This window comes from Acromyrmex echinatior, chromosome 7, assembly GCF_024713525.1.
Source record: "Acromyrmex echinatior isolate Ae372 chromosome 7, ASM2471352v2, whole genome shotgun sequence".
Classification (NCBI taxonomy): domain Eukaryota; kingdom Metazoa; phylum Arthropoda; class Insecta; order Hymenoptera; family Formicidae; genus Acromyrmex; species Acromyrmex echinatior.
The window spans coordinates 7,836,847-7,851,519 of NC_141858.1; the positions used below are offsets into that span (position 1 = coordinate 7,836,847).

Here is a 14,673-nt window from a genome sequence, read left to right on the forward strand (position 1 = left end):
GTCCCCCTCTCTCTTCACTGTTTTTTTCTTTTATTTACTTCGTTATGAGTCACTACTGGTTGGTACAAACTATATGTAGATATACCTAGTCAAAACTAAACGAAAAGCACACGAATCATTTGTTTTTATCTTCTTTACGTTAATATGACACAACGCTTGCAAATTTATATTCCTAAACAAAGAGTTTCAATGTTTTTAAATAATTATATTAAACATTAAAATGTTTTTGGCGCTAAGTTTCAAGAAAGGCTTCGCCCTCGCTTCAAAGTCTCGATGTACTACTTAGTCCGGATCTACAATGGGTGTTTTAAACTTCAAGCCGTAAGAAATTAACCAATTGCAATCGAATGAGAGAAGAATAATTGATTGTGATTCATTCCTTATGGTTTAAGGCTTAAAAATTTATTGTAGATCCGAAATTATTGTGCTTGCCGCCTAAAACCGGCTCTGCAAGGCATGGATTGTTGCAGACATAATGGTCCGCGAAGCAAGGAAGAGTTCGCGTATAATGATTCAGGATTTATTCACAAAGTGTATAGAGTGCCGTGCGTTAAGAGCCGTGAACGGAAGGAATATTAAAGAGATCTCGCGCGATGGAGCCCTTCAAAATTTCTTTGGACCGATAATAGCACCGACTTCGTTAATAATACTTTGCGAGCTTTTGTCCAAAAAAAATATATGAATTCCCCACACGACAGTACAGTCTTATTATCCTCAGATCCACAAGCAAACCTTGTGAAGAGAATTAATAGAGTCCTTAAGACAATGATTATCTCCTTTTTGGATTGTGACCATAGCGAGTGGAACGTACATTTAACAACTTCCTCTTTGCATATAATATAACATACCATTCGTCCATTGAAACGTCACTCATTTTCCTGATCGGACTGAGATCGAGCTCGGACACAAATATGATCGGAGCGAATATGAAAGCCTTAAAGTCTTTGTATAGCTGGGTTACCGAAAATTTGGAACGGGGTTTATCGAAAGCAGGCTACATATTATAATCTGATGGCATGATCGCGTTTTTAAGATTGGGGACCTAGTATTGAGATGACAACACACGCTATCAGCGATTCAGAATGTTGCTGCCAAATTATTATCGAAGTTTCAGGATATTATTATCGAAATTTCATTCATAAAGTTAGTCGCGCTTTATCGCCGGTAGTGTATAAGGCTATACAGCTTGGCTTGCCAAAGCTATGTTCAGATTCTCACCCGAGTGCCACTCAGATATCACTCAGACATCCTTGTTATTTACCCAACAGAAGGATGATAGGAGAATACCTGGGTAGGAATCCGAACACGCCTCAATTTAGATAATACTCTCCGAGGGAAAGTCCATGTCAAAAACTTAAAATCCTTGATTGAATCAGTCGTAAATCTGAATAGGCGAATAAGCGACAATCTGTTAGAAATGGTCTTAAATTTTATTAAATTTTAAATTACATAATTTGAACTTAATTTCATGACATTACGTTAAATTTAATGTATTTATAACTTAAAAAGTGTATATTTGTGTACATATACGTAAAATTTAATGCATTTTTCATGAAAATTTCATAAATTTAATATACACGTTCATTACATTTAAGTAATTACTGTAACTTAATTGTCAGTCAAATCATTCATTTTTACTTTTAATTTCGTTCGTAACCACGAGCTCCCATTTACATGTAAAGGAAGCTCGTGATTACATTTCTAACAGTGTAAGTTCCTTTAAGATAAAAATGAAAGACTGATTTATACGCTATATAATTGTAGCGTTCTATTAAAATACCTTATTCCTCTTCTGTAATAGTGTAGCAAGTAAATTTTTCTTTCGTTCTGTTGTAATCTCGTCATTTTTCAATTTTCTTTAATTTCTTTTCAATTTCCTTCAATTTTCTTTTCTTCAATTTTTTAGAATTATTGTGTTCATCAATATTGTATACTTTTGTCTTTAGATATTATTGTTGAACGCTTTCTTGATGTAGAATCTTGGCGAAGAGTGGCTTGGGAAAGAGATAATACAAATTCGCAAGCTGTTTAAGTTTTGTTGGGAGGGAGGAGGGGAGGAGAGAGAATGAGCAAGTCAGTCCAACAGGCGAGCTGTCTATCCTTTCGCGATTTCATTAAGAAAAAAATTTTCTTTTCCTTTTCTTTTTTTTTTTCCTGAGGATTCAGCATTTTGTTTTACCCGAGTGAGAGCGAGCACGGCCGAAGAAAATAATGGAAATTTTTCTCGGCTATTACGAATCACAGGGATTCTTTTGAAAATATAATTTCAAAGTATTCGGGGTATCGTTCCCCATTTATCGATATCCGGAAGCGGCTATTGAGAAAGGCTAAGGAAAAAGGAACCATCATATCAAATATCGGCCTTCCCGAATTGATGAATGTTGTAGCATATTGAGAGTATTGAGAATATTAATAACTGGCAATGTTCGTCGAAATCTCCTCAATTTTTTCTGGGGAAGGCAGAGTTGTAACGTGACAATTTTTATTCATCGCTGTCACGACAATTTTGAGAAGATCTTGCGTTCTCCTGGCTCGGAGAGCGAGCATACGCTAATTATAATTATAATTATTTGTTTTATTAATCTGTTTATTAGAAATTACTTTTTTGAGCAAAAAAGATTTCCGTGTATCAAATCATCAAATGTTCTATTTTATTGTATGGAGGCGATTACAGCATCTATCACGTTAAAGTCTCGTAGCAAACTCTCCCTCCTTTTCTTCTCGAAACATGTTATTGCTGAGCTTTTTCTCCTTCGAGATCCTTCTCCTAGCATCTAAATATTTTTTCTCACCCGTCTTTATCGATCTTGTTTATATCGTTTTTTGATTATTCCTGTCGGTTGAATATATTTAAACTTTGAGCTACAATTATATATTACACAATTATTAATTCGAAGTATTACAATTGCAGCAGTTAAATGTCTCTATTGCAAAAGATCTGAACGTGACTCGCTACCTTACTACGAGAAACTTATATAAAAGAAAATTTAAATGTCGCTATTGTCTCGAGTCGCAAATACATGTGGCGAGTATGTATGCGTTATACCCAACATTTCGAGCCGTCTCGCATATTCGGCTACAAGAATCGTGGATGATGTGATCGCCACAGGTGGTTGCGCTATTTTTCTGTATTTTCATCGTCTCACCGCCACCGAGAGAAGGGAAAATCCGTCACTACGTGAAGAGGGAAGGTGAAATGCCACTGAAAGCCACTTCTTCGAGAGCCCAGTACACGCAAGTCGTATTATTCGGCATTTCTTTTGCTACGTTTTTTTGTCGTTTAGAACCCTGTGACTATCACACAGTATTTACAGACAAATTATGGAAAGAAGGAGCTTTCTGAATAAGTTGCATTTTTCTCCGATCGAGGACTGAGGTTACCAGAAACGAGAATGATGGCCGTATTATTCGTCTGAGAGAAAGACGCTAATTTCCATGGCGGGGCATCATTCATTTAACATCCTGATATAATCAAGCATCCGTAACGAGAGACGGCCTACAATAAAGAAGTCTCTTTCTGATTTGGAATACGCGCCAAGGAAATACAAGGAAGACTGCACGATTCGCAAGATCGCGTGAACGATAAGGGCCAATAGACGCGTGACTTGATCCTAGTTAGAAAGAGTCGCGACCTGCGTGGATCGGCACTCGTATTGTGATCAAGCCAGCGATTTGTGTAGAAGAACGCACAATCTCAAGAATGGACACGTTCAAACCGGACAAAACAATTAGCCTGCTTAATCGCCGAGCGATTGAATGTGATTGGTTGGATTTATAAATAACAATCATGTTTATTTGCTTGGCGAGTAGGCTAGTCGCTTTATCGACTTGAATGCGCCCGATAAGACTATCGAGGAACAGAGCAGCGGATATCAAAGAGAGTGGGAAGACAAGTATCGGTGAGATGATTTCGCTAATTTTAAAAAGCCATCGATTGCGAAGTTCTTGAGTCTGATAGATCGTATGTTAAGGATCAGAAAGATTTAGAGCTGCCTAGGAGCCTAGGATCACAGATGCTTGCTAGTATAAAGAGATTTGCAAATGCGAGACTTCCATCCGCTTAAACGTTCTTTTTGAAGAAAATATTGCTGAGTCGTGTTCGTCCCTTGCCACAGCCAAATGTTACCTTTTGTTACATAGTTATATATCCAGAATAGCTCTATTTTGCAACGTAAATAAGCCAATTTTGAGTCACCGCGCAAAACGATATTCTGTCCCGTAGTTATTATTTCTTCACGTTATATACTGTTCTTAGCGATACGAACTTCCTGACTTCCGAGTGTTACATCTTTATTTTTTCATTGTAAGTGCTAACATCTAGAAAGCGCAATTATTGAATAATATTCCGAGCTCAAATAATACCGTAATATTGTAATTCTGTTCAATCGGCGCGTGTATTATTAAATTTCGTTATTTTCACCGCTGATATCGAACAACCAAGCTTAAAGATTATATTTTATAAAGACTCTATGTCTTGACGTTTGCAAAATATATTTACTCTATTTTCCTTATTAATTTATGTGCAGTTCTTTCAGCCTATCTCTCTCGTCCTACGACATTTTTTCCACCTGTACGAATCACTCCCTCTGTCAATTCCGTGGCTGAGCATTTGGATTCCGCCCGTCACAAACAAATAATTACTAGTAAATATTGCGAGTTAAATAGAAATTATCGAAAGAGTGCCTGGTGTCCAACTCGTATTTGGCGACAATCTACGACGATTTGCTAAAGATCAGCTGAGTTGCCAAGTCTTGAATTAAGATAGTTCAAGGGCATTCTACAATACAATGCGTTGCAAACAACCGTTGCCAGTTGAAATGTTTATCGCGACAACCAAGAAACATAAATAATACCATTAACGCTTCTAATTGATTGTCGCGACGAACGCCAGTTTGCAACGCATTGTAGAATACCTTTTAAGTAAATATGCAATATAAGAGACTACCTTCCAATGATCTTCACCTTGACATATATTATCAAGGTCTCTTATATTGCATATTTATCCAGTTATTCAGCAAAATCTAATAGAAAACGCGACGGTTGTGTCATTGCTCGCGAATTTTAATTAATTAAATTGTGACTCGCGGTCACAATTTAAATAATACAGTTTTAAAAAATAATACAGGAATGTATGTGTATTTTTTTATGGTGTCCAGTAAAAATTTTAGTTTCCAGGATTTATCCATTGATTAATTTTTATTATTTAATTAATTTTCATCTATTCGCGCAGTATTGTATGCTTTATATTCAAGTTAGGATTCTATACGAATAAATTAAAATGTTAACAAATTTGGAATAGTATTATTGCTTTATATATTATAAATAATATCAAATGATCATTCCGTCAACAAACGATTTTTCTTATTACTACGTTCTATTTTAGACATTAAATTCAAATTTTCTATTGGTAATTTATTGCATCTTTAAGAGAAGACTTATACCTAAATACAATTTTTCTTATTATTTTTTTCTTTCTTCATGTTCTGGTTTTTTTAGATTAGAATAAAAGAATGATAAATTCTAGGTCAGCCCTGAAATTTTAGGAGTTTTCCAGAAATTTTTCAAAATATAATAAAATTCCAGTATAATTCCAGAATCGTTAACATCACGTTTACGTTAAATATTATTATCTAGCAACGTCATTTATTTTGGTATCTTTATTTAAGCAAAATTAGCAATTTACTATGGCGTTTAAATCATCGAGAACTCTCATTCTAATGTTTCTGTATCTTCATCAAATTTAAAACTCTTACAATTCTTCTATGAATAAACATATTAAAATATTAATTCAACCATGAATGCTAATAATTTGCGCGCGTAACTAAAATTCCAATCCAACTGCGAAAAATATTTTGAGAGATTGAACTGAATTGATCAAAGAAATATTTTCCACCGAGTAAAGGCGACACGAATATTAAGCACAAACATTTTATTTCGAAATATAGAACACTTGGCAGGAGCACGCATATGTCAAACGAATCTACATATAATATAATAATAACAAAATTATTTTATTTATTATATATAAAATATATAATAAATAAAATAAAATAATAATAAAATAATAATAAAAAAAGGAAGTTGATAATCCGAAAATATATATAAATTTAATTTAAACACAAATAAATTTAAACAAACAATTTAGTTGATGTTTTACTTCATGGATACCATTCACATAAATTTTCGATAGTCTACAGTACTGCTTCAATTCCGAACCTTTTAAATGACTTCGCACTTCCATATATTTATTTTCAGTCCATACCGATTTTTGAACTCTCTTTTAGCGATATATTATATATTTTAAGACACCTATAACAGACAATAATAATCATCACATAAGATAGTATTGATATCGTTTGAGAAAACTTGTATACACATGAAATTACTGACATATTTTTCAAAGACGCAAACATTAAAACTCTGAAATTCAGTAGTATGTAAACCTAATAAATGTAAAATGTATATTAATAAAAATTAAATAGAGAAATCTTACAGATTCTTTACAGATTCTTTACAGATTTTGCTAGTAGCATATCGAAGTGGCAATCTAATTTAATTTGAGGAAATTGTTATTAATACAAAGTTATACAATTCCCTCCCTTCCATTATGTAACTACATAAAGAATCGGAAATAGAGGCTCTACCGGTCAAATTGGATTTTTAGTGCTGACATAATTCTGTGTGAGTTTATATATATTACATATTTTCAATCTCCCAAACTGCGCACTGAATTTCATTAGACTAGATTTAATTCGATTTTTATTATTTTAAGGAGAGGTAGTCTTTGTTTATTTATTTTTACAATAGGAAAGAATATGTATCATTCGCAATATGTACAGGTTGGCCAATGCAGAAGACTTTTGGACTTGTTTCATATTCGATGTGAATTTTACATCTAAAAATATTTGCATTATCTGTTATCTATATCTATAATTTTTAACATCAGTTTATTAGATATATGTTAATGTATACTTTTAAAAAAATATTATATTTTATATTTACTGAATGTTATGATATTTGTCAGTTTACAGTAATAGAATGGAAAATTTACTTCCAAAAATATGTCCAATTTGATAAATTAAATTAAATCCAATGATACTTGATGACATATAACAAATTTGTAACTATCTAAAATCTAATTGCTTCATATTACATATTAATGACGAATAATACTATAAAACAGAAGGAAATGTTTACTCACTACTGGTAGTTGAAGACTACAACTTTTGGATAATCAATATTGCTTTGCTTTTAAGAATCTTTGGACAAAATTGTACATTCCATTTTAAATCATTATATTAATTACAATGTATTAATTACAATTGTCAGGTCTAATAATTTCAAATTTACAAAATACAAATACATTTAAATAATGAATAAGGATATATAAGTAATAAGCACATAAAATTATGTAATAAGCAAAATAATTTATGTTAATTAACAACGGCATTATTTTTACAATAAAAATAATTTTGAGAGTTATACAATATTTTACATATCTTATATTTAAAAAATGTAAATTTTAAAAAATGAAGTGTTGCTATCTAATAAATATGTGAAATAATGTCTTAATTTTGAAAATTATGAATTATTAAAGTTCTAAGTACATGCAACAGTTGCTTTTGTCATTCAAACATAAAAAATAAATTAAGAAAACTTCTCCCAGTTTTTGTAAATAAAAATTTTAACATTCAATTTTTAATATTTTTAATGTTATTTCTATTGTAATTAGAAAAGTAAAATATCCTTGCATTAGAGTGTGAATCTACATCGGACAAAGTCATTGAAAAATATTTCAATAATCTTTTCAAGCAGGATGCAATAATGAACTTATGTATCTTATCTTAAAAGTATAATATCGCTTTTCTTTTTCTTTTATTCCGTATTTAACAAACTCTTCTTTTCTCGTATTTAACAACGTAAATCTGTTTACTAGAATAGACAAACAGCTGTGAACATCAGATACAGCATAAATCGAGTATTTGACAAATTAAACTCATATTTTCAACTCATACTTCAATAATTTTTATCAAAATTTCAATTATATTCAATAATAGAATTTCAACAGAATCATAAGAGATAATATCTCATAGCTGCCGCGCAAAAGCAATGAATATTTAATAAAAATTGATCCGCTGGCTTCAATTATAAATATAATGATAAATATAATGATAAATGAAAAATATATCAATAAAGCGATATGTATTATGAATTTTATTTAAATAAAGAAGGCAGGAAAATGAATTTTAACGAACAATTTCTGCAGATTTATTTTTTATGCAATAAATTACATACACTGATAGAAATTTTGTAATTAATTTAAGTAATATGTAATGAAAGCTTGTGATTATGAGATAATTGAAAATGAATGGTTTAACTAAAAATTAATCTTAAATATAATGAACATGTGCATTAAATTTTATGCAAATACAAATTTAAAATTTTATGGAACATATATTAAATTTCATAAAATTTTATGAAACGTATATTAAATTTCATGTATACTTTATATAAATGTATATAAATGTATACTTTACAGTTACACTTTACATTATTAAATTTAATACAATGTTATTAATATTATTACATTTAATAATGTTATTATTAAATTGTTGTAAAATAAAATTCAACTTGTGTTTTTTAAAAGTTAATTTAAAAGTTAATGTTAAATTTCATGATATTTCATATTTTTAAATATAATGTGTTCTGCAGTATGAAACACGTATATTTTTTATTTTCATAAATTTACTAATCTTTTAACGATTCAAGAATTATCGTTATGCATCTGTAAATCGAGTTGCCTTTAATTGCTGGCTCTGCAACTCAGATAAAATAACTTTTATATTTCAAATTATAAATAACTTTTATATTATTATTATTAATTATAATTGTACAAAATTTTTTATAATATAAAGAGAAATTTGTATCTATCATAATGTTTATCAAAGTTTAATATTTATGAATGTTTTTTTCTTTATAACGAATAAATTATTTTATTTTTTGTAATTATTAATGACTTACTTGTCAAAAGGAAAATTAAGTAATACCAATTCTCGAAACATTGATATTTATTCATTAACTAAATATCCATTCGAGAATAGAATTGGTATTAATTGGTTTCGAGTGTAAGTCAACATTTTTTCTTGATTCATTATAAACATTCGCTGCAATGTAAAATGATATTCTGGCCAATCAAGTATACAATTGAATATATTCCACGCATAATGTAACGAGCAAAACTGAGTAACAAAGTCCAAAGCGTCTAAAATTTTCTCATGCCAATTAACTTTAATGCACAATAACAGCCAAAGATATCTGCGAAATATGTTTTCCATTATTAATTTTAAATCATCAATCTGTACGTAGATATGTATATTTACCGTATTTGATAACTTTTATTTTCAAAACGATGAATTTTTAACAATAAATTCATTTTTTTCATATTCAAATACTTATACATCTGACGTATAAGTAAGCTTAAAAATATTATTTCTTCAATATCAGAAAGGTCCTTTTTTTTATATAAAATATGTAAAAAAAGAGGTTGATTAATAATATTATCATCCAATTTGGCCCATGCTTTTGCTAATATGGAACACTGTATTTCCCATGTGATTTTATAATTTATATTGATATATTTATGAGGAATATTATGGAGCCATAAGTCCCAATTAATATGTTGTAACTGAAACTGAATTTTATAACATAAAATTTATTATTTATAATACTAAAATATTAAGAATATTAAAACTGTAATTTATTTGACATAAAGAATGTATTACCTTTTTACTCATTACTTTAGCAAAGTAATTATTCAAATACTCCTTCCAATCATCCGTCTTTATACTTTTGTATGCGAAATTAAAAAAATAAGATTTAAGAAATTTTTCGAATGCTAAAGATCCTCCTAAGTTATTCTCTAGGTAGTCTAAAAATATACATCCTAGTTCGTAGGGTACATGCCTAACGAAGTTTATAGGCAACAAACCAGTCAAATCAGGTATTAAGGTTTTTAACGAGTTGGTCGCATTTGATATGTCTATCTATAATATAATTTAGAAAATAATACAGAAGAAATGTGTTTATTTAATTATGTGCATGATGTAAAAAGATTCTGTAATCTGGTATCATATAAAATATTCTGTAATCTGAGATATCATATACGATATTACTAATTATTCCATTTGTTTTAATCAAAATTAATACTTTACCATTCTATTCAGCTCGACAGATGATAATTTTTTGTAAAATAACTGCGCATCACTAAGCGTCCATATTTTGCAAATGATTTTCCTGCCAACAAACATGCTGAAACTTTTATGTAGCCAGAAATGATGATAATTTGCACACGTAACTAAATGTCCTGCCCAGCTTTGTGCGATATTTACAGCGAGTGAACTGATACTAGAATCATCTCCGCAAAGTAAAGTTGGTGACAAAAATATTACGCATGGACATTCTATTTCGAAATGGCCGAGACACGGTGGAAGCAAGCATATATCGCATCTATCTAAAGATATCATTTTAAGTATTGTATAATAATAATAATAAAAGAGAAGATTGATAATTCACAAAATAATAAATTTCTTTCTATACACAAACTTAAATACATTAATAATAAATAATTTAATTGATATTTTATACCCCAAAAATAAGATCCAAACAAATCTTCAGCAATCCTCAACATCTTTTCAACTACGCCTGTACGAAATGTATTGACAGCTTCGTTAATAAATTTCTTCTCAGCAAATACATTGCTTCTTGAACTAAGACGTTCTTTCTGTAGTGAACCTACAGCTATAGTTACTGCGTAAGCTGCTACTTGTTTCGCTTGAAGAAAATTATATAAGTTTACTTTCAAATTTTTTAATATATTTTGCGAAAGTGCAGACATTATAACTGTAAAATCTTTTGGCACTATAATCTAAAAAATGAAATACATATCAATAAAAATTAAATGAATGTTTTATTTTAGATTAATTAAAGCAGTTTATAAGAAAAGAGAATAGATATTGTTTTTATCATCATATATTTAATTTTTTTCACTGATACATTTTATTTTTTCGTAAATTTTTATTATTTTTATTAATAATATTAATAATAATCAATCATGTTTTAATATAAATGTATAAAATACACATGCATACACTATCTACATTAAAATTTTTACCGTAGCAGTATATGAAAATTTGACAGATGGTGTATCTTGGCAGGGAAATACTGCTCTAGCGAATGTTAACTGAAACAACAAAAGTTTTTATACAACTTGTGTTGATATCGATCAATTTTATTTAACCAATTTACCTTGTTATTAGACAATAGGAAAGGATGTGTACCATCGGCAGTTTGTGCAGGTGTTAGCCAATATAATGCAGGTGAGTTTGGACTTGTTTCATATTCAATTTGAATTTTACATCTGAAAGTAACGCGTACTATTAAAGATGTATTCAATTTTTGCATCAATAACTTTTAGTAATTGTATTTTTTTAATGTTTTATATTCACGTAGACATAAGATATTTTTCTTCAGTTTGTGGTAACTGTATGGTAAATGGGCTTCCAACAATATGTTGATGTCCAACAGAATATTTTAAAATTTCATCAGTAACAGGATTTGTAACACGTTCTATGACAAGTGCATAATTATCTAAAATCTAATTAAAGCGATATTACATATTAATATTACATATTATCAAAACTTTGCTCAATATAATAGGAAATATCTACTCACTATTTCTGTAATTGAACATTTTTTTTCTATAGTCAAAATCGCTTTTCCTTTAAGAACGCATCGATTAAAGTCTACATATAATTCTAAATGAATATTAGTCACACGTGCAAATTCTAGTAATTAGAAAGCAATAAATATTAAAAAATGTTTAATAAGTAACAGTATATAACACAATATGCGTAAATATCAATACATATCAGAAAATAATATACTGTAATTAAAACTATTATAACACAATATGATATTTTTAAAATACAAATAAACATCCGATTTTTGTGCTAAATATAATATATTTTATATATTTAAGAAAATTAACAGTAGAATGTCATCAATTAATTAAATTCGTGAAAGATTAATTTAATTTTTTTTAATGTAAATTACTAAAGTCTAAAAGTTTAAAGATATATACGATATTTCATCTTCCGAATCTTAATGAATTCTGCAAATATATTTTACTATATCTCTTTTAAGAAAAAATAAATTAATGAATAAAATTACAATTCTAAACAGAATCGTAAGGCTTGTAACATATTCTTGTAAGATTTGTAAGAATTTTTAAGTTATATCTTTAAGCAATATTTTTACAGACAGCTTCTTACTATTAAATTACATAAATATTACCAAAAAAATTTTTTTGTAAATTTTATTGCCATAAAATTTACAAAAAAATCATAGATATTTACGAATAATTACGTAATAATAATGTACGTCTTACAATATGCGCATAAAATTAGACTATTAGTGATAAAGTCTTACAAGTTTTACGAGAACAAGTTACGAGTCTTATGATTCTGCTTAGAATTGGCCCATAAGTAAGCTAATTAAATAACTAAAATACCTGGTCTTGAAAAGGAGTGTGGATCTCCAGGAGATAAAGCCATTTTAAAATATTCACGTTGTAGCTTCTCCAAGTAATATCCGATAATGAATCTTTAAATATATAAACTGACTATAAGGACATAGTATAATTTCTTCTACTTTTATCCATTTTTCTTTGTTTGACAACATCATTTGTTTATTACAGTTTGAATAGCTAAACTAACTGTGAATACCACGTAAATGATTTTGTTTGGATACGTTTGACACAAATCAAATTCGCAATATATTCATAGTTTATTTTATTTAATTTTTACAGAAGCCAAAGGAACGGGAAATTTTTTCTTCGCATTTATTGACGGATAGCGAAAAAATGTATTAATATGGATTTGACACACATCATTGTACAACACAACTTTCTTGATGCTATTTAGTAAACTTGAAGCATTGAAATGGTAAACGTATTTATGAAATTGTACTATAAAAATAATGACTGCACTATTTTTATAATATATAATTTTACAGAAAGTGCATATTGTTCGTCATTTCAAAATGTGTATGTTGAATGGCAGACCTGGATTAAGAGTGGGAAGGGGGGAGAGAGGAGGCTAAGGGAGATACAGCCCTGGGCGTCTTTTTTTAGGAGGTCTCTTAGCCTTAAAATTGTATTTCATTGATAAAAATAAATAATTGAATGAAAATAAACAATTAAAAATTTCAATTTTGTATTTCTCGTACAATAAAATACACAATATAACACATAATATTCACACAATGACTGATACTAGACTATAATATCGTGATTGGCATTATTAGTAACAGAGAGCGAACTACTGAAAAATCTTGATTTTAATCAATGAATTTAATCAATAAATGTGCGCACAATAAATCACAAAGAAACTTTTGTAAGTATCATAAAATTTTTCATGCATAAATTTATATAAATATGTATAAACATACACAAACATGTATAAATATTTATAAATATATACATATAATTATGTATGAAATGTGTCCATATATATTTATATAGCTTTCTTCTACTTGTAAAATTACTTTTTAGTATACTAAAAAAAATAATAATAATAAGAAAACATAATAAATAATTTTAAAAAAAATTTTCGCATTGTTTACTTTAAAAAAAAATCAAATTTGGAGACATATAAAATATTATAAAAGAATTGCTCATATATAATTGTAAAATTATACATAGTTATGAGCAAATTTTTTTTCTAAAACTTGATTTTTTCTAAAACGAACAATGCGACATTGTCTCATTAACTATTTTTGATGTCTTCTCAATATTATTATTTTTAGTACACTAAGAAGTAATTTTAAAAGAAAGAAAAATGTATGCGAATCTTATTTCATGTATAATTAGATACATTTATGAATATTTAGAAGAAAGTCCCCTATTATAAGATAGGCTCCTAATATAAGATAGTGATATTTCTGCTAAACTAATAGATGCTATCTATCGGTTCCGTGAATTTATTGCTCTTGGATTGAAAACTATTTAGTAGAAAATTTATTATTATTAGATCATGCCTGTCATTATAAAACAAGATTTTAGAATTTGGATATCTTTAAGTTTCATTGAGATGAGCATTTAAATCTTGTTTATTATTTAATAAATAAATATTTGGCAATAAATTCTTCATGTAGTGATAGAGTAAGATATTAATAGAAAAATACAAGATATGTTGAATTGCTTAATTACGGAAATTAGATTTAATGATCGTAAAACTATAAGGCATGAAAATCGTAATATTATATGAGATACCTAGAATATTTCTAATATGAAATAACCCCATATCATAGTGAAAATCATTGCTAAAATATATATATTATTGTACAATAATAAAAAGGATAACCGGAATGAACGTCGAGTGCTTATTTCTGCGATGCTTGATTTCAATTACTTGAAGACGAGTTCTGGGTATAATATATCGTATACTCACATTTTTTGAGCATCCTGGCTGCGTTTGTTTGTATTTAAGAAACATTAAATAAAGTTTTTTAGTTACAACACTGATATACTTTGCATTTTACTATCGATTTCTCGGAGCATCTCATATTAAAAACACAATTTTTGCTCACTTTTTACATTTCTTTAATTTTCAAAAA

The 14,673-nt window shown here is 28.7% G+C and overlaps 1 protein-coding gene across 1 annotated transcript; it reads right to left on the reverse strand.

The window, feature by feature from the left end:
* Window positions 1–6,706: 6,706 nt before the first annotated feature.
* On the reverse strand, window positions 6,707–12,651 carry LOC105153682 (leukotriene A-4 hydrolase-like). Its single transcript, XM_087408322.1, has 11 exons — window positions 12,569–12,651; window positions 11,731–11,843; window positions 11,505–11,653; window positions 11,305–11,416; window positions 11,171–11,239; window positions 10,645–10,924; window positions 10,212–10,510; window positions 9,783–10,043; window positions 9,381–9,691; window positions 9,022–9,315; window positions 6,707–8,816 (listed from the first exon to the last, which is right to left on the reverse strand). The coding sequence occupies exons 1-10, from the start codon at window positions 12,609–12,611 to the stop codon at window positions 9,069–9,071; spliced, it is 1,884 nt and encodes a 627-aa protein (XP_087264448.1). The 5' UTR covers window positions 12,612–12,651; the 3' UTR covers window positions 6,707–8,816; window positions 9,022–9,068.
* Between the last annotated feature and the right edge of the window lie 2,022 nt (window positions 12,652–14,673).